Source organism: Pelodiscus sinensis, chromosome 20, assembly GCF_049634645.1.
Source record: "Pelodiscus sinensis isolate JC-2024 chromosome 20, ASM4963464v1, whole genome shotgun sequence".
Classification (NCBI taxonomy): Eukaryota; Metazoa; Chordata; order Testudines; family Trionychidae; genus Pelodiscus; species Pelodiscus sinensis.
The window spans coordinates 23950782-23971922 of NC_134730.1; the positions used below are offsets into that span (position 1 = coordinate 23950782).

Here is a 21141-nt window from a genome sequence, read left to right on the forward strand (position 1 = left end):
AATGAATTGGGGCTGGGCAGGGGAGCCAACAGCCCCTGCAAACCCCTGGTCAAGGGGTGTATGTGAGGGGGGGGGGGGAGCTGGTCCGTGCTCCCAGAAGGGGCGGAGCCTTGGGCAGAAGGGGCGGGGCTACCAGCTCTGCACAGAGCATGCCTCCCAGCCCTCATAGCTGCCCAGAGTGTGCTGTGTGGCACTCCGGTGGTGATTTAAAGGGCCACTGCCACAGCCCTGGGCACCTATGAATTGGCAGACCCTGGGGCACCGGCGGGTCTGAGCAAACAGTCCTATGTCTTTCTGGTAACTGACACCTACCAGCTTCATTAACAGGAAGGAAGCGAAAGAAAGTGGGGCAGAAACCAAGAGGGGGAAGGTCAGGTTCAGAGGGACGCAGGAGCCTCCTAGTTTGTGGCTGGCCAGGCCTGGAGGAGGTCAGATGAGTTTTAAAGCCGGTATGGAGCTGGAAACTGATGGTCAGAAACTGAGCACCAATCAAGAGCAGGGGTGTCGCGCCGGTCTCTCACGTTGACCGAGAAGAGGGGCCAAATCCGGAGGGGCACGGCACGCACCTTGTCACAAGCTGAAATGGAGCCCGGTTGTGCAAATTCACCCGGAAGAGCCAAGCCATCAGAAGCCCAGGGAGTGACACTCCTTTCTGAGGAGGTGCAGTTTAATTGTACTTGGCTTAATTTAGACTTTAGGTCCAAAGACCTGGCTGGGAACCAGAAAGGGCCTTCACTCAGTGACTTTTTGGTCTAAGGGGGGGTAAATGTGTGAATTCATTTTCCAGCCTTCTTAGACTTGGCCGGAGTGTCCTTGGCGGTAGGATTCCTCATGGAGAGACACAAGATGGATCCAGTCAGGGGTGGGGAACCTCCGGCCCACAGGCTGCATGCGGTTCATCAAGGTTAGCTGCTGGCAGGCCACTGATTGAGCATCCGCAGGTACGGTAGCTCGCAGCTCCCTTTGGCTGTGGTTTGCCGTTCTCAGTCAATGGGAGCTGTGGGAAGCCGTGACCCAGCCCACGTGGCCGGCCGCCTTGTACAACCACAGCCTGAAGAGAGGTGGGAGTCTAGGTTTGGCCTTGATAAAGCTTCTTTTGTTAATGGGAATTTTGCCTGTGTAAGGACTGTGGGAAGAGGCCTCGGAAGTGCATGGCTTGCACCCAAGGCTGGGCCCTGTTGCTCTGACTCTGTCGGGTAGCATGAGACTGCCCATTGCTCAGCTCCCATAGGTGAGGCTGTGGCAGGCTGGTTTGCAGAGTATTCTGGGTGGAAGAGGGCATTGGAGATGTGTACTGGTTAAAGTCTCCTTGGGCGTGCCCTGAGGCACTGGGGGGTCAGGATTAGCTGCCCGTATGCAGGGGTTTGCTGGGAGGGTCTGTGCTAGACACTGACCCAGGAAACTCACTCACCTCCTACCTTGGCAGCATTTACTGTGCAGTTCGCTTGAAGTGGGTCCAGTGGAAGGATGTTGAGAGGCGGGTAACCCACTAATTGTGTACTTGATAACATTTTTATTGACTACACCAGAGGTTCCCGCACTTTTTGGCGTCACGCCCCCCTTTTTGATTTTTGAAAAACCCTCATGCCCCCCTCCCCCAAAATAGCAGCAAAACTCGTTGAGCAAGGAAAAAAGGAACTGAACAGGGCTGCAAATGGGGGGCGGAGGAGGGCTGGGCTGCCTCGCGTCCCCTCTGGCTTTTTTCATGCCCCCCCCTCCCCATTTGGGAAGCCATGGACTACACAATTAGTCAATAAGGAAAGGCTTCCTTAGTCCCAGCACAAGCAGGCAGCCTGGCTCTTACTACGTTTAAACTGCAGAGCCACAGCGGGGGTAGCTGTTGGACTCAGTCCCGGGTCCAGCAGCCTCTGCTGTAGGAATGTAATAGTGTAGTCGATGAACCGATAAGCAAAAGCTTTTTGGTTAATGCTGTAGACTGCACACCTTTCCCTCCGCTCACCCCCTTGCCTGTACATTTTTTAGCGGGCTGGCCAGCAGCCCGGCTCAGTCTCGGCTTGTGCCGGGTCTGGGACCTACCCCCACTGCAGTTTTGCATTTCAGGTATATTAGGAGCCAGGCGGACAGGCAGCCCTGCTCAGTTCTGGCTCAGTATGGGTCTGGGAGCTCAGAGCCCTCTCCCAGACAGGGCTGCTGCCTCTGTATCAGAGGCAGCAGGTGCGGGGTAATAGGCAGCTGGTCCGCGAGGGGAGCTGTTTTTTAAACTCGTTCCCCTTGCAGACCAACTCCCCGCCTGGCATCCTGCACTGCTGCCTCTGTCTCAGAGGCAGCAGTGTGGAGTGGTAGGGAGCTCTTTGGTAGTGGGACCAGAATGCACTGGCTGCCAGCCCCACCCCCAGGGACTACAGAAAGGTCAAGTAACCGATAAGAATTCATGAGAGTAATCAACTATTAAATTAACTGATATTTAATAGCCCTACTCTGCTCGTGGTCAGCCCAGGCCACCACAGACAGGGACTGTTTCGCGGCAGCCTCTCCTGCCCTTCACCCCCCACCCCTCACCCCGCACTGTTGCCTCTGATAGAGGCAGCTCCCCAGCACCAGCTCCTGCTTTCCCCCCTTGCTGCCTCTAATACAGAGGCAGCAAGGGCAGCGAAGCGAGTGGTCAACTCAGCTACCTCTGAGTGTAACCAGTTGGCCAGAGTAGCCCCTGTGTGTGGTGGGCTCCGTGGGGCTGGAGCTGCTCTAGCCCCTGCCAGTTCCTTGGAACCGATAAGCCCCACCCATTAAGATTGAGGCTTACTGGTACTTATTAGCTCCTCCCCTCGTGGAGGTGGTTTACCCACAGCGCATTAAAACGCTGCCATGGCTGCATTTTACAGTTAGAAGTGTAGACAAAGCCTGTGTGTTGACACGGCACCCAGTACAAAGGGGCCCAGATCTCAGCTGGGAGATCTCCTGACTGCTGCATGGTTTTCCAATGGAGGGGTATGATGAGGTTATCAGACAAGTTGGGGTGCAGGGTTGTGGCTGGCCAGGTGTCCAGGTCAAGGCAGGGGAGCCTAGTGGTGGGAGCCAAACAGCCCAATCCCAGCGGCAGCCTGGCCACTGGAGATTCTCTGTGCATGCTCCTGGGAGCTGCCCTGCACTGGCCTAATATGGTTCTGTGTGTGGCCCGTGAGACATTTAGTTTTCTCTTGCCCACGCACCAGGGTTGCCAGATTCTGCTGGTTTCTGTCCATGTAGTTTTTTTTCCTACTGGTATTATCGCAGTGCCGCGACAATTCAGTCGGCACACCCTGCAAATTCTTGGCGCACAAACACAGCTAGCAAAACCGCCCTCTCTGGGGAGACTGTCTTGGTTAAGACAATCATGTGGCCCTCTGAGATGAAGAAGGGCCACTCCTGCAGGCCACGAGGGCTAGGCCAGGGGTGGGCAATAATTTTTGGTGGGGGGGCCCACTCCAAGATTTTGGAAAGTGGTTAAGGGCTGCCCTTTTCTGTGGAAGAGATGCGGGGATGGAACCTGGGTGCAGAAGGGCACATGGGGTAAGGGACTGAGGTACAGGAGATGGTGTGAGGTCTGAGAGGGAGTTTGGGAAAAGGAGGGGGTTGTGACCTGGGGCAGGGGATTGGGGTTCAGGATCTGGGATGGGGTATGGGTGCAGGAGAGGATTCTGGGAGGGGTATTGGAGGGGGTTCAAGGTCTGGGAGGAAGTTGAGACCTGGGGCAGGGGGTGCAGAGGGTTTGAATGGTTACCTGCGGTGCAGGAGGAGCAGGGGTGCCAGAGGCAGGCTCTGGCTGGGCAGCACTTGCTTAAGCCAGCAGCCTTGCTGCACCCCCAAGGCAGGCTGGGCTCCCAGCCAGCTGCAGCCCCTGGTCACTTAGAGCTGCAGACAGGGTTGGATTATCCAATAAACAGACTAAGATTGTGCTTAGGGCACCAGCAAAGCAGGGGCACCAAAAAAAATGAGGGTTTTTTTTTTTTTGAAAAAATTTATTTTAAAAAAAAGCATCAAAGTTGTCATCGTGGGAAAAGTCAGAACTCCGCAGAAGGCTCTTTTTCTCAGCTGAAAAGAATATAAAACCCTCAGAGAACAACAATGTGTCAGGACAGACTCAATTCACTTTCCCTGTTGTGTATGGAAGTGGATGTGCTTTGTCAAGTCAGCTTCGATGAACGTATCCAGAATTTTGCAATCAGAAAATCTAAAAAGAAGCTATTTTAATTTCAGAAGACTTGTCAGTTTTGTGTCATTTTGAAAAATACAATTTTATTTTACGGTATGGTATTGTTTTTATTTTGAATTACATATGGGGGGCACCATAATCTTTTCAATACTTAGGGCCTCTTAAAGTCTTAATCCGGCCCTGGCTGCAGACTGTTCCCTCCACTGGCTCTCAGCTCCAGGAGGGAGAAGAGATTTGCACTGTCCTCATCCTCAGGCCAATCTCTCAGCTCCTATTGGCAGCTTGTTTCCAGCCAATAGGAGCTGAAAGATTGGCTGGAGTCCATTCCTATTGGCCGGCTGTTTCTGGCCAATGGGAGCTGAGGATTGGGCCTGGGGTGGGGAGATCACACACAGCCTTTCCCCCCAGAGCAGAAAGCTGCAGACTGCGCTTTAAACCCACAGCAGTTGCATGTCTGAGGCTCCGTGCATGGTGGTCTGCGGGCTGGTTCCAGCCCTGGTCTAGGTCATGCTGAAGCCTAGGTTGCCCACTGCTGTTTTAAACCCTCCAGACCTTGCAAGAGCAAAAGATTGTGTGTAGTAGGGAGAGAGGGAGGAGAGAAGCCCATGTCTACTCCAGGCCCCTCCAGGATGGAACCAAATGGCTCGTGTTGCTGCCCTGGATTTATTCCTTCCTTTCTGGGTAGGAGTTGGTGATGGGAGGCGGGAAGAGGGAAAAGAGTACTTCCCTACCTCTGGAGTGACTGGCAGCCCTATGTAAGCAAGGGTGGTAAAGGTGCTGTCAGAGCTTTGAGTTGAAGACAGAACAGTGCCAAGTGTTTATTCTTATACCTGGAGTTTGCAGTTCCAACCAACTCAGCAGAAAGCTGCCGAGTAAGGTACAGTATCAGGGAAGTGGGAAAAAGTTTGTCCCGAAGGACCTTGAACAAAATCACAAGCAGAGCCACAAATAGAGCCTGGCTGACCACTTGGCTCCTAGTTATTTAATAATCTCCCATCCTAATGGAGAAGGAAGCGTGAAAGAGACCTTCCTCTTTCTGTGATGTTTTACCTGGGACCCTTATGCTAAATAGCAGAACGTGGCTACATACCTGTTGAAATTGGCTTTAATAATCTGGCCAACAGAACTGGTTAATATGCTCTGAAGGAAACAGGAACATTTTGAAGCAAGAACCCATTTACTTTGGATTAGATCAAAAAGAGCTTTTGACCACAATGGAAGTCTGGAGGCTGGTGTACAGGATTTTTCTTTAGCAGCAACCATTTATTTTCTGTCCCAGTATCTTGGGGGAGAGAAACCTCCTGTTGTCTTTCCATTGTGCACAACTCTGTTATTCTCTGTTGGGGTTCTTTTATTTGTGTGAAACATTAGTGCAGTGAATATTTTAAAAAAATAACTTGAAAGGGCTAGTAGATTTCATCTCCACCAATGAGCCTACAGCAAATTCATGGACTCTGGACCCAAATTACTAAGACCATTGGATGAATGCAGTGGTGTTTTTCTCTTGGCAATTAAGGCTTTTAAAGAGTAGCATGCAGTATGGAGTTTAAGCCATAGTATTTATCCTCTAATCATTTTGTTTTTAGCCTTACTTCATTCCCAATCCCTGTTTGTGGTTTACTTAGTGCCCCGATTAAAAAGGAAAAAGCCAAAAGAAAAAGCACTACAGGGTTATACAGTCTAGCCCGGTGTTTCTCACCCTTTTTTTAAATAAAGTACCCCTTTAAAAAAAATAAGTACCCCCAGTACCTGCAGTTTTCAGACACACATTTTTTTTTCTACCATTGCAACACATTTGTTTAAACAACTTAATCATAGCCAGGCGGGCAATTAAATTTTTGGGTGTAAAAAGTACAAAAATAATAAAGCGCTGTAAAACTTAGAACAAAAATTCAGTTTTCTCCAAATTTCAGTTTTGTTGATATACCCCCCAGACTTCTCTTGAGTACCACTAAGGGTATTTGTATCACTGGTTGAGAAACACTGGTCTAGCCAATGTTCTTGCTAATCTTTTTCCATACACGTGTGGAATAATATTTGTGCACTGAGGCATGTGTGAATGTGTACCATCATTAGAAACAAACCTGGCTGTGGATGCTCTGCTAATTAGCTGGCTGCATTTGAATCTCTCCTGAGCAGCTGCACAAGTGCACTGCTTCCCGGGAAACCTGCTCACAGTCCTAAAAGCCAAATAACGTCACGGCAATTTGTCTCATTATTATATGCTGTGACAAAGTTCTTCCTCAGTCTTGGTGAGTTGCATGCTTTCAGGTGGATTGCTTACCTCAGAGGTTGCCAGCAGCCCTCAGTTTTGTCACTTCCTCTAGGGCACTAGCTTGTCGCTACTCTCATCATTGGCCAGCATGGGAAAAAGAGAGGAAACCAAACTCCATAGTTTCTGTTGCCTCTGAGTGATACAGGGCTGGACAAACCCTTTCCCAAAGCCAGTCATTTTCCAGGACAGAAATGGGAAGTGGTGGTTGGAGGTGTGGGGAACATGGGCCTATCCTCTACTCCAGGTTCCAGCTCCGGGGAGTCTAGGATAGCAGCTGCCTATAATGTCTCTAGTATCAGCTGTGTGACAGCTATAGTCTCCTTAGCCAAGTCCCCAGCACCTTCCTTCCTCAAGCTCTTCCTACTGGAAAAGCGGCGTGGAGTCCTGTGGCACCTTACAGACTAACCGAAGTGTTGGAGCATAAGCTTTCATGGGCAAAGACCCACTTTGTCTGATGCATCTGATGAAGTGGGTCTTTGCCCACGAAAGCTTATGCTCTAACACTTCGGTTAGTCTGTAAGGTGCCACAGGACTCCTCGCCGCTTTTGCAGATTCAGACTAACACGGCTACCCCTCTGATACTATTCCTACTGGTACTCTCTTGCTCCTCCTCAGCTCCTTGCACACTCTGGGCTAATAGAAGTGGAGCCTTTTTGAACCAGTCTCAACTGGTTCTTAATTGGCCCCTGGTGTTCTGATTAGTCTGACGCACTTGTCTCTGGAAACCTCCCAATTGGCTCCAGGTTCTTTAATTGGCTTGATTACCCTGATTGATTTTAGCAGGTTCCTGCTGGTTCTGGTTTAGGCCTTTTTAGTTTACCCTGGGAACAGGACCTGTGTGTTCTAGGAGCTAATATATTTCCCCTTTACTACTCTCCTGTAACCCTCTGACCTGACTGTCACATCACATATGTGGATTTCTCAGGTAAGACACCGTGTTTTTGTGGCAGTGATTTTTCTGTCTCTAGCCTCCACCCAGTCCTAAGTACTTAAGCACCAGTTTAAGTGCATTCCAAGATGAAGATAATTTAAGCACATGCTTAGAGGTAAGCATATCCTGCAGTGCTTTGCTTAGTAAAAGCCTCAGTTCTCTTTACTTATTGTCTCCTCAGCTTTGGCAGGGCTAACATTAGGATTAGGGTTAGCACTCAAAAAATAAAAAATCCTTTCTGGTCCTACCTTCAGGACACAAGTTGTTCTTTGGTACAAAGAGTATCTGGGCATTGTGTGAAAAGCTATTTACATATATTTGCATGTAGCTTATAGCATTAACCTATACTCTGTTGCTTATTGGTTAATTGACTACACTGTTACATCCCTACACAACACTACTGGTAATACATCATGTTTGCTTTTTTTGCAGCAGTGTCACAGTGGACTCATATTTATCTTGTGGTCCAGTATGACCCCTAGATCTCTTTCTGCAGTGCTCCTTCCTAGACAGTCACTTCCCATTCTGCATGTGTGTGACTGTTCCTCCCTAAGCGGAGTACTTTGCATTTGTCCTTATTGAAAATACTCACTTCATCCTTCTATTTTCCTTCTCACCCTTGGTATGTTTAGATTATAAGCTCTTTTGGCAGGGACTGTCTTGCTATGTGTCTGTACAGCGCCCAGGCCAATATTAGCTGAGGGCCCTTGATGCTACTGTAACAAAAATCAGTGGATGGCTTTCCATTGGCTCCTCTGGGCATTGGCGAGACTCCTTGTTTGCAATCCCTGTGCGATCTGGTCTCCCCCTGCCTTGTTGGACCATCTTGTTTGGTGATCGCTATCGTGGTAGATCAAACCTTACACTTTGTATCAGTGTAAAAATAATGACTCCTGGGTGCGTCAGGATGAAACGTCGTCTGATTCAAATGAGAGTTTCCAAATGCTGGGAGGCAGATTGCTCATGTTGTCCTCTACGTACCCTGTTGCAGCAAGCAAGCAACTTTGCATGTTGTAACAAAAGAAACTTGGTCTAATCTGGCAGAGAGGCATAAAATTGCCGGATTACAGCCAGGGACTTTCATTATAAATACCCATGAGATGAAACGTGGTGCGTGAGGTATTGTGGTGGTGGTGTTGAACATGCTGATTTAGTGGGCAGTTTGAGGGTGCAATGAGAGAGGATACCTGCTGGTTTAATTCCATCCACCTCTCCCAGGGCCATCGCGGGATCCATATTTTCTTTTGATCATTGTTGATGCTTTGATCTTTAACGTTAAACGAAGTCCATGTTTTGGCATCTTTAAGTGAACAGATTGTGCTTCAAAAAAAATGGCAGCGTTTCAAAATATTGTATTCTCCTAAGGAAGATAAGGAAAATAAACTCAAAACATGCAGAATATATTTCAGCAGAAAGGCGGAAAGGCTCTTGATATTTATTTGGGTTTGGTATTTTGCTACTTTGTTCTTTCTGTGACACCACGTGTGGCCCAAGATAAGATTAAATTCTGCACAGTCTGTTATGGTGCAGGCTCAAATTGGGTTCGTTTCCATTGGGTTCATTTCCATCCTCTCAGACCTGCCTGAAAGAGGCTGTGCTGAGATATTGGTACCAGCATGTGTGATTCGACAAGTAGATCAATTCAGGAAATGAAACAAAAATTGATAAAGATCCGTGCTTGCTTTCGCTTTTAAGTAGACCATTTGTGAGTGTTTTAGCAGCAGCAGAGGAGGCGATAGAAGGTGTTTCTTGATGACTGGTCTGTGAACCAATGTCTTTCTCCCTGCCATAGTTGAGGAAGGCATGAAGCCGGCCCCTGGTATTAAGAGAAATACTGAGCTAGACGATGAAGATGAAATAGCAAACCAGAAGAGGACAGATGGTCTCGTGATTAAGTGGCTGAGAAGGGACTGTGCAGCACTAGGTCCAATTACTCACTGTGCTATAGGAAGATCACCTCATCTGAGTTCCCCATCTGTAACAGGGAGGGCAAGTTAGGATTCTGACGCCCAGTGTCTGTTGTCTCTGATTAGATTGGAAGCTCTTTGGGGCAAGGACTGTCTGGTAATATTATTACAGTGAAAAGTGCTGATGGTGGGGGACAAGGAAGCTTGATTCCAAAGACAGTCACAGACCCCGTCAAAAACCAGTGGGTGCACCAAGCTCCAGATATGAAGCCACATGGGAGTACTCAGGGTGGTTTTCCAAGCTCGGGCTAGGCTATAGATTGCAGGCTGCATCAGAGAGCCAGGAACAGGAATTGTGGGGGTGAATCTAAGAGGAAGTAGAGACAGGGCTTCTTGGACACTGAGCTTGCTGGACTGTCAGGCTTGGAATTTTCTGAGGAAGGAAACTTCTGTGGGGGATATGAAAGTGTAGCTGTGTATATGGTTATCGTTCCTGGTTACATGCAGGCTTCTGGTACATATGGGGAGTCGGCTTAAAAGCCAGCTCCCAGGGAGCCACCTGCCGGCCTGCTCTGCTGCCTCTGTATTAGAGGCAGCAGTGCATGGAGGGGGGAGGGGAAGGTGGAAGCTTCCTGCCGCCATAAGTGTAACCATGTAACCGGTGAAATTTTCAGCAGTTGCATAGTTACTTAATTATATGCTCTTTCAATTTGAAGTTTCACAGTGTTGTGTTCATAAGGATCCTGACCCAAAAAGGAGTTGTGGGGAGGCAACCAGGTTATTATAGGGGTGCTGCAGTACTGCTACCCTTACTTATGCACTGCTGCTGGCGTGGTGCTGCCTTCAGAGCTGGGCGCCTGGCCATCAGCTGCTGCTGTCCAGCTGTTTTGCTCTGAAGGCAGTGCAGATGTCAGGGTGGCAATACCACAATGCCCCCCCACCACAATAACCTTGCAACCTCTCCTCCCCCCCGGCCAAACTCCCTTTTGGGATAGGACTTTCAATTTGAGAAATGCTGTCTCCTCTGTGACATGTGTGAAGTATAGGGTAAAAGCATACGAAAGACCAGATTTCATGGTCCATGATGCATTTTTCATGGCCATGAATTTGGTAGGACTCTAATTTATAATACAACTCAGAATAGTAATAAGACCAGAGCTGTAATGACCAGGGGTATGTTGAGCCTTTAATTACAGAAGTGTCTGCATTTACCATTTTCTGTCTTCCTTATAGACCAGCCAATGTCTCGTGGGAAATTTTTGAAAACTATTTGTCGTCATTTTCAATAGTCTTCTTCTCTTAAGCTGATCTACTAGGTCTTGTCATCTGTTTGGCCTTTTATGTTTAGACTGAAAGCTCTGTGGAGCTGAGAACATGCCAGCAAATGCAAGTTTGTAGTACTGGTTGGACCTCCCTGGTCCAGCACCCTCGGGACCTCACCGGTCCCAATCCAGTGACTTTGCCAGACCAGTGGAAGTTAATGCTGGCCCCTCTGCTGCAGGTCCTGGGCTCCCCTCCTGGCTGTCGACTTTACTCCCAGCCCAGGCCAGGATCCAGGGTGCCGGCTACCCTGCCACTGGCTCATCTTTGCTCCTGACCCCAGCTGGCCAGGCCAGGCCAGGCTCCCGGCTGTTGGCCTCCCTGTTGCCAGATTTCCTGCCAGCCCCAGCTGCCGGGGCACCCTGGTGCTGCTGGATCGTGGATGTTGTCGGACCAGAGAGACCCGGATTAGAGAGGTTGAACTTGTATTGGTCTTAATAATAATAATTAATTAATATAAAGCAAGATATGTGCAATAGTTTCTAAATAAAAGAGAAGTTAGCGAGAACGGTGCAGGTGCTAAATGAGGAAGGGAAGTGGTATGGATTGATTATGATAAATGAAGATAATGGTATATGGAAATAGGAAGGAAGATCTGTGTAGATGGGATCGAACTAGAAAACGTAGAGAAGTTCACGTATTTGGGGAGCAACATGACGTATGCTCTAGACTGTAAGAAGGAAATAGTTACTAGAATAGCAAAAGCAAGAGTGAGTTTGAAGGCGATGGTTAAGATCTGGAAAAGTAAAGCCATTAGCTTAGGAATGAAGCCAAGCGTCTTGAAAACGTGTGTATTTAGCAGCATGTTGTACGAATGTGAGACATGGGTGATAACGAAAGACTCGAAGAGAAGGATATTGGCGGTCGAGAGGCATTGTTATAGAAAGATCCTGAGAGTAGGATGGGTGCATAAGGTCACCAACGAGGAATTATATAGGAAGATACAGCAGAAAGAGAACCTCCTGCAGAAGGTTATGCAATGAAAGTTACAACTATTTGGGAATCTCTGCAGAATGAACGACGAGCGAAAAATTAAGACCCTGGTATTCGGCATAATGGACGGTCCGAATAGGAGAGGCAGACTCCACAGAGAATGGGTAGATGATTGGTGCAGAGCTAGTCTACAGAAACTAAGCCACTCCACATTGGAGAGGGAAAGACGGAAGGAAATATTGAGGGATGCTTTGGACACTAACGGGCATTAAGCCCATGGTTCTTGATGATGATGATGAAGATATGTGCAATAGTTTCTAAATAATTGTTTTTCCATGATGTTGCATTGCAGTCATCTGCAACATGCTGGAATGGCCTCTGGCAAACCGCACAAGCTTGATCTTGTGTTTTTGAACTGAGGAAAAAAAATCTACAGTTATAAATTGTCTCGTTGCTTTCAAAGGGTCATGTTCAGTTTTGTGGGCATGTGTCTTACTTACCCCAGTGGCCCCTGCAGCCCTGGAATGCGCAGATATTTATAGGCCTGCGTGTCTGAGCATGATGGCAGAGTGTGCTATAGAAAAATAAACTGAAACATGCATTTGTAAAAGGTTGAGAGTGTCGTGAACAGAGGCTGGAAGAAAGACCGTAATTGATGTAAATTGTTGGGTTAAAAAAAATCTAAGTTAAGTGTTTGTGCTTTTTTGGGACCAGGCATTTTGTAATACACACAAACTGCATCTGTATGTTTATCTTTGGGGTTGGTGACATGACTTATGTTCTCAGGTTATTTTGTCCCTGGGTCTGAATCTCGCTCTGAAATATGCCTGTATGGTTAGCCATAATAAGGGTCTCATATTTCCCTAGACCACCTGACTCTTTCACTCTCTGGTGTGCAACCCTCTGACTCTAGTGCCTCAAGATTGTGGGAGCTGCATTGAAACTTGGTTGTCGTCCTTGTCATGTTAACTCACTTTGAGACAGGTTCAGCTAGTTTGTGTGAACAAATACTGCTCTGTCTTTGGAGCCTAATTCTGCTCTCGTGTGCTGATCTGACACGTGTGCCACATTGACATCAGTGGACTTAATCCTGGTTGGCACAAGTGTAAATGGCTCCGCTCCTCAAAGGTATTTAGGTGCCGAAGACCTCTAAATGGGTCTTCAAGGACTTGGGCCAATAAGATCAGACTCTGGCCCCGTGTTGTCATACTCTGTTTAAAAAGTTTCTATCACTTCTTGCCCAGGATGGCCAAACAGGGATTGATACCTGGTTTACTGGAACTGGTTTCAATCGAGGGATGTAAAATCCTGTTTAATCAGTTAACTGGTTAATCGCTTAAATAGCACCTCCCCCATGCTGCCTTCAGAGCTGGGTGTTCGGCAAACAGCTGCCGCTCTCCAGCTGTTCATCTCTGACAGCAGCACAGAAGTAGGGCTGGAGCAGCTCCCGTTCCTGCCTGCAGTGTGGCTTGGTGGGCCCAACCCCCTCCGCCAGGGGAGGGGTTGATCCAGCCAGGCTGGGCTGCTGGTTAACCATAACCAGTAAGCTTTGCTCCGTAAGGATGATGGCTATTGGTTAACCATTCACATCTCTATTTCAATCTGAATGGAATCCATTCGGGAAACATACGAGCCAGTGTAAAAATGGATTAAAAAGGCGAAATTATTTTTCCTTCTGCACTTTTACAAGGGCTTCCTTTGCGTGAGCTGTCTGTCACCTACCTGCTGTACCAATGTGGAAGCTAGAACTGCCATCCTGATCAGTACCTACTGAAGAAAGGAACTTTGTTTTGAACTCTGTCGTGAATCGGCACCACCAGACCAAACTGGTGTTTCTGTTAAATAAGATCAACCACTGTATACAACCCTTGTTTTATGAATTGTAACCACTGAGGGTTTCCCCACTCTGTTTCTCTCCCCCATCTCTGTTTCTCTCCCCCGAAAAAAATCTAATTGCTTCTGCCTCTTTCATGTTTCACAGGCAAGAAGAGAAATCCTGGGCTGAAAATTCCTAAAGAAGCATTCGAACAACCACAGACAAGCTCTACGTAAGTCTCAAAACACAAAGGGAGTATAAACTCCCCACCGCCCCCATTAATCTTTTGGGTGCTGCTTTGCCCCATGTCTCAGTACAAAGGAAAACACAAAAGAGCCATGTTTTAGATGACGGTGTCACTTCTTTTGTGTGAATGAGTTCACAGATTTGGAAGGCCCCTTTCTGATCTGTGTAATAAGGCCAGCGAACAAGCTTTTAAAATAACCCCCCCAGATTAAGACACTAGGGCTATGGCCACACATTGGGAAGGTTTGGCAACAAAAGTGCTGTCAACATGCAAAAGTTGCCAAAACTGAAAACCGGTCAAACCGTTTTTTCTGCCTCCCATTGTTGACATTTCATGGCCACATTGCTAGCACTCTGTTGACAGATAGAGCAAAGCAATGTGGGTAAGCATCCCGCAGTGTTGTGAGAAGGCAGAACTGATCCCTGTGCTTCTTGGGATTCTCTTGTAGCTCTGTGAGCTCTCTGTGCTGAGGAATGACAAAGCAGCACAGCAGTTTCTCCAGAACTCCGCCTGCAGAAGCAGTCTGCCTGTTGCTATGTTCCTAGCAGGGCAGAACAGGAGCAATCAAATGATTTGCTCTTTGTTTGTTCCCCAAATGGAGCAGCTCTCTCAGCTGTCAGATACTTTCCAGAACTTTGATAGGGGAAGAGCGCAGGCCTGCAGAGCAGCAGAGATCACAAAACACTGAGCAGAGTCATAGGCTATGTCTGCACTGCTGTCTTTTACCGGCAGAAATTATGCTAATGAAACACTCATTAGCATTTGTCGCGCTGTCATTAGCATATTCTTTGCCTGAGACTTTTTGTGTAAGAGGTTTTTGCGCAAAAACAAGCAGTGTAGATGGATCTGTTTTGTGCAAATACTCCCTTTTGCGCTAGATCTGTATACCTTCTTTTTTGAAGCATAAGGATCTTGCGCAAAAGGGAGTTTTTGCACCAAACGGATCTGACTACACTTCTTGTGCTTGCGCAAAAACCCTCGGGCAGAGAATATGCTAATGACAGTGCGACAAATGCTAATGAGTTCTTCATTAGCATACTCTCTGCTGACAAAAGTTAGCAGTATAGACATAGCCATAAGGTCAGGAATTGTGGGATACTGGTGAAAGCCAGTTCTCTTGACAAAACAAACAGCAGAGTCCACCCTGGCTCTTTGTCAACAGTAAAGGGAGGGAAAAAAACAAAAGTTTTTCACAGGGGTGGACATTTTTTTTTATCAAAACTTTTCGTTTTTTTTCGGACAAAGATCACATCGCAGCGTAAACGGTCTCACTGTGTTGTCGCCAAAAGGCAGTTTTTGGCAACAAAACGTGCCAGTGTAGACAAGGCCTCAGAAAAGAGATCCAAGTATTGGGGTGCCATTTGCTGCACAGGGTAAGCCTATAGCACCTAAGGTTTGCTTTGCTTTTATCAGCCTCCCTGAAAAAGTGAATGTTGATTTATAAAGCAGCAGCACTCACCATTCTGTGCGACGTGGGTGACTGTTTGCATGGGGGCTGATTTTTGACAAGTCAGAGAGGCAGATGTTTGGGTAACAGCTGGCTGCACGGGAGGTGAAAGCCCTGGGTTATGAATTCTACAGGCTTGTAACAGTTCCTGCTACAATATACCTGGAACTCTCCCTTGTGTAATTTTTCCTAGATACGTTTGCTGGCATAATAATGCTCTTTAGAGAGAGATGTGTGGCGGATTTGGTTTAGAGGACTGCCATAAGATAGATCAGCGCAAGTTCTCTCGTTATGACAAAAGCTGCATCTGCACTAAAAGAGGTTTGCTTGTGTACCTCTGTACGGGCATAGCTCTAGCGGCAAACCTTTCCTAGTGTAGACATAAAGCCCAGTCAAATCAGTAGACATCCGATACTGTGGCTATGTACTGTGTGCCCTTGGATGGGAATAATTTCATGACACTGATGAGATTCCAGAAACAAATTAGTTGACGAAAAGCCAGGGGCTGTTTTCAGTGTTTAATTCAGCTCCCTGATAAAATGAGTGGCCATAGCATTGCTCCTATAGGATATGGGGAGCAGCCTGCTCAGCCAATAAGCACATCACGTAGGCCACAAATGTATGGAGAGACCATGAAGGCCTTGATTTGCCAGGGCAATTCTACTTGGGGCCTGAAAGCTTACGAAGAAGCAGAAAGCCTGACATTTCACAGGATGTTAGCAGTGGTTTTAGCAGCACCAGAGAAGAGAAATCTGCCTCTGGACAGATACACCTTCCCCCTTATCTTGCACTCATCCTTCCCAGGAATAGTTAAAATAAATGAACACAGCTTCAGGTTCTTTGTAAATTGGATGGGGTAGCTTTTATTGCAGAGATTGTGGAGGAATCAGAGCTGGGATTCCCTGTTCAGCTGCCTTGATTTGTATTCTCGCTGCCATAGACAGAGCCCGTTTCTCTTAGCAGAGCCGATGGGAGATTTAGCTTGGCTTAAGAGTCATTTTAGGGGAAGTGGGATCATGCTAACTGATCTGTGTGGGGTCTTGGCATTCGTGGATGGCTACTCTGTGCCACGTTGGATGTGAACACTAAATAAAGATGTCAAACGGGTAATGAGATGTTATTACCCGACTCCAAGTAAAAAGGTTAACTAAGCAGTTAGCAGGGCTATTAATCCTTGCGCTTCAGGGTACGCAGAGTGTATCTACATGCCAAAAAAATCCCCTTGATGCAGCAAGTCTCAGCGCCTGAGTCATTTGATTCAAGATGCCAGGGCTTGTTCTGTAAGGCTAAAATTCACGGTATAAACGATTCCCACCTGGGCCAGATCCCAGGCCCTGAAACCAGAAAGGGAGCGGATCTCAGAACCAAGTCTCCAGTCCAAGCAGCAATGTCTACATCAGCAACGGGCAGCGTAGGCTAGTGGGTGGGCTCCATGAATGGCCCCCTCTTCATCTCAGTGGGCCGCAAGATTGTCAGAAGACCGTCTCACTGAGCTGGTGTATCTAGAATTTGCAGAGTGTGCCGAATGAACTGTAGCAGCGCTGTGATTGGATGCAGGGGCAGTGCCCGGCTCTCGCAGTCAGTGTTGTGTGCAATCAGTCCACACCTCGCTTCAAGTGCCCTTGTTTTACACACATGTCACGTCAGCGATACCGATAGGAAGAAAATGATGTAGATGGAAACCAGCGGAATCTAGCAAACCAGCGCAGGAGCAGTGGTAAACATGGGCCTCACGTAGAACCCTGATGGGCACAGGTCTCCCATCACTGGTCTATGCCTCAGAATGGGTGTGTCTAGACTTCAGAGTTTTTTCGAAAAAACTTCACCTGCATCTAGACTGCCATCGCATTCTTTCGCAATTAAATTGAAAGAACACAGCGGGGGGAGGGGGTCGAAATTGGTAAATCTACTTTTACCAGGAAGAATGCCTTTTTTCGAAAGAGCTCTTTCGAAAAAAGGAGTTCTTGAACACAAACCAGGCTTTTTCGAAAGTGAGCATCTAGATTGTCTGGGTGCTGTCTTTTTTGAAAAAGCGGATCGCTTTTTCGAAACTCTTGTGACTGTCTAGATGATCTCTTTCAAAAGAGGCTTGTAGTCTAGACGTGCTCTGTGTGAGCTCCATGAGACTAAGTCAATTGACACAGCTTCTGATGCTCACAGCTGCTAGGTGTTTCTTTCAGTATAAACGTACTCACAGCTCAGAAGCGTTCCACAATTTGCTACATTATGGCTTAAGGCTTTCGTCTGATTTTGGTTTGGGGATGTTCCTTCATCAGGGGAAGTGGAGGAAGAAAACAGCGTTCAAATAAAAATCAGCCATATCCTCTTGAAAAGTATTTTCCCTCTGTAAATAGAGACAGTCCTGAAGAATAGCATAGGGTCCAAATCCCTTTTAGCCCCAGGTTCACTTGGGGCCCAATGCTACTTCTGAGACAGAAGTGAAACTGAGCTTGTGTTTTCCCTCTCTGCCTCTTTTTAATATGTTCTGTAGTCTGGCATCTCTCTCCCTTTCTTGTGTTTCTTAGGAGTTGGTTCCAGTCCCAGCCTGTCAAAGGGAGTAATCTCTTTGAATTCCTTAGTGCTGGAATTGGATGCAAGCTTGTGAAATTCCAACTCAGCAACTTTCTTCCCAACACCGTTTGGAGTTGACTTTGTGAACTTTGGCAACATCTAGTTGCCCTGGAAGGCTAGGAAACCAGCTTGGCTACTCAGGGTGATGCAGCTGCATATACTGCTGGGGGCTGCTGTCCCATCAGCATGGGGGGAACTTATGCCCAGAACTCCCATTAGCATTACTGAGGCCATGTCTCAACTTTCCACGCTGGAGATTGATCTTTTGGCATTCGATTTAGCAGGTCTAGTTAAGACCCACTAAATGGAATGCTGAGGGCCGCTCTGGTCGGTGCTGGTACTTCTTGCAGTCACGAGGAGCAAGGGAAGCTGACGGGAGCATTTCACACCCTCCCTCTATGAAAAAAGTGCCAAACTCAGCTTAAGGTAAGTTGACTCCACCTACGTATTTTACGTAGCTCGAGTTGTGTACCTTAAGCTGACCTTCTGGGTCTAGTGTAGGCCTGGCCCCTGGGAGTCGCATGTACACAGAGTAATAGCCTTTGGAGTAGGGGCTCTGAAAGCCATAGTGCCTATTGAATATTATCTGTGTCAGGTCTCTGGTTGATGCTTTCTGCATGTTGTTTATTTTTTCTTTCTCTTACACAGGCCACCTAGAGATTTGGACTCCAAAGCCTGCATCTCTATTGGCGAGAAGGTACAGTTAGGAGCTATGGCAACCAGAGACTTCATGTGTGTTGGCGTATACAAGGCTGGGAACTAAGTTAGGGGAACCTGTTTAGAAAAATAATTCTTGGCTCGTGTGTGGGAAGGGTGCTGAAATCTGAACACGAGGAAGATTTAAAGTTTAGGGCAGGGCTTCCTGTCCATTTTTAAGCATAAAACCACTGACCTTTTCTGTCAATACTCTCCAAACTACCCGTTTCTCCATTTTCTAACATCTTTTGTACTTGATCAGCTAATTCCCTTCCAAAAAAATCTGTTCTGGCACATACCACCTGTGTTTTCTGATGTTCATTGTGCCACTCCGTTAAAAGTAAATATTTATATTCAGCACTTAGAAATGTGATTATTACACATATCCAGAACACATTGTTTATCCATTCAGACAGAAAGTTCATGGATTACATGCTCTTTACTGCCAAAATCTTCAGTAAAATTAACTGGAGAAATAGATAGAAACGCATGCTATGTATTTGTTCATAGCTTTGTGACCACATATCATTCAGTTTATTGAAAGTAGAGCACTAGAGATTTTATGCGTGTGTGTGTGTGTGTGTAGGGTTATATGCCCATCCTAAATCTGTTTCTGGAAACTGGAAATTTTTTTCTGCAGAATCAAGGCTGTCATTAAATATCTCTGGTTGAGAGGACAGAGGTAGGTTCACGGTGGTGAAGCTGGTTTCCTTAGAAGCATGCGTTTGGCAAAAGGAGATTAAAATTGTAAAGTCTTTGGGCTTAGGGACGATCTTTGTGTTCATTGTGTACCGCGCCTTGCACAGTGTGGGTCTGGGCCTGACTGGAGCTTCTAGGCCCTATCACAGTGCAAATTGTTGTCATTTGGGCCCTACCACATTCACGGCCGTGAAAAACGCATTGCGGACCATGAAATCTGGTCTCTTCCTGTGAAATATGGTTTGTTGTGTGCTGTTCTTTATACTAAACCAGGGCTACTCAACACGCAGCCTGTGGGTGCGATTTGGGTTTACATGGGGCTCAACACATGGCCCACGGGTGGGATTCTTTGAACATGACCTCCACTGGGAACACACCCCACAACAGCAAGGTGTCTCCCAGGAGGGGTGAGCATTGAAAGACGCAAGCAGAAGGGCTGGCTGGAACAGATGGGTACAGGGTGTCAGCATTTCTAGTCCCGAGGGAGGAGGTACTGAGAGTGCCAGGGCATTGTGGGAAATGCTGGCTGCTTAGCCTTGTGGGCAGAATCTGAGAGGTGCTGACTGGCTTACCCTGGCCACGTTTGAGGCTTAATCTTTGTATTCATGGCTGTCAGTGTGAAAGAAGCTATTTGCATATATTTTTGCCAGTATATACAAGCACACTTAAGTTGCAGCCCTCAGCATGTGCTGTATCACTGTGGCCTCCAGGGCTTCCAAAGTTGAGGAGCACCATACTAAACAGATTTCACGAGGGAGACCAGCGTTTTCCAAATTGGGGATCTTGACCCAAAAAGGAGTTTCAAGGGGGGCATGAGGTTATTTTAGGGGGCTTGTATTGGGACCCTTGCTTTGGTGCTTCCTTCAGAGCTAAGTGGCAGCTGCTGGCCAGGTGCCCAACTCTGAAGGCAGAATCTTACGGTAGCATCACAGAAGTCAGGGTGGCAATACCATGGTATGCCTTCCTTCTTTCTGCACTGCTACCTTCAGAGCTGGGAGGCAGGAGAGTGGTGGCTGCTGACTGAAGGCCCAGTGCAGAAGGAAGGGCGGTAACATCACACCGGGCCATCCTTACATCTGTGCAGCTGCTGGCGGAAGTTCTGCTTTCAGAGCTGGGCTTCTGGACAGCAGCTGCTGCTCTCCAGCTGCCCAGCTCTGAAGGCAACACTGCTGCATGCAGCAGCGCAGAAAGGCGGGTGGCAGTACCACGACCTCCCTATGTTTTCAGGCGCCACACAATTCCTATTTGGGGTCAGGAGTCCTATAGCTACAACACCATGACGTTTCAGATCGGAAGAGCTGAACTCCTCAAACGGACAATTTTAAAAATCCTATAACGATGACATTGGCCAAAATGGATGGTGAGTTTGGAAGGGCCCTAATGATCATTATTAGTAGTAATACAAACCAGGCTGTGCAGTCACAGTGGACACCAGCAGCCTTCCAGAGTTTTTTGAAGTGGAGCGGGGGGACGTAAGCCAAACACCCTCAAGCACTTGAGCAATCGGTGTCCCCTTTGGCACGGTAGCCACTCAGCAGATTTTCTTTCTTGTTTAAGGTTATTTTCCCCCCTCCTCAGGTTTTGAAGAAACGGCCCTTCCCCATGGATACACAGGGATGAGAAGTATGCAGCCATGCTCCTAGTATGGTCACGTTAGCCAGGTTGTAGCCAGCAAGCGCTCGTTCCCAGTCTAGATAGAATAGCAGTCGGTCAAGAAGACCCACGACCCAGCGTAGCTCTATCAGGTTCACCCACCCTCAGACCCGCGTGGCCAGGGGCCGTATCGCAGCTGAAACATTTGCGCTTCACGAGGCATTAGCCGTATCTCATTGAACCTGCCTCAGTCTTTCTTCTAGACACGCTGAATAAAAGGAGGGGCGGGAGCGTGAGAGGGATCTTGTGGGTAAGCACATCGGTTAGAAAGCAGACAGGCTCAGAGCTCGCATAAGAGGCTGCCCGGCTCCTCCTCTGAGGAGAGAAGCTAGTTCAGCCAGCTCAGTAACGTCAGTTTAGGGGGAGGACTGAGCAAGAAGCAGATCCTGTGGTGAAGGCCTGTGAGGTGACTCCCATTGGTCCGCTGAGGAATTACCCCGCTTAATGGGCGTGGCCCCACCTCCCTATGGGACACCCGCAGCATCCTTTCCCCTTT

At 47.7% G+C, this 21141-nt stretch overlaps 1 protein-coding gene across 3 annotated transcripts in view; it reads left to right on the forward strand.

Moving 5' to 3' along the window:
* MAP2K6 (mitogen-activated protein kinase kinase 6) overlaps nt 1-21141 on the forward strand; it is a 103811-nt gene that overhangs the window by 46178 nt on the left and 36492 nt on the right. For all 3 annotated transcript variants that reach the window (XM_006129156.4, XM_075904004.1, XM_075904005.1), the window contains exons 2-3: nt 13498-13564; nt 18246-18294. In XM_006129156.4, coding sequence (XP_006129218.1) covers nt 13498-13564; nt 18246-18294 — 116 coding nt within the window. The remainder of the gene's footprint in view (nt 1-13497; nt 13565-18245; nt 18295-21141) is intronic.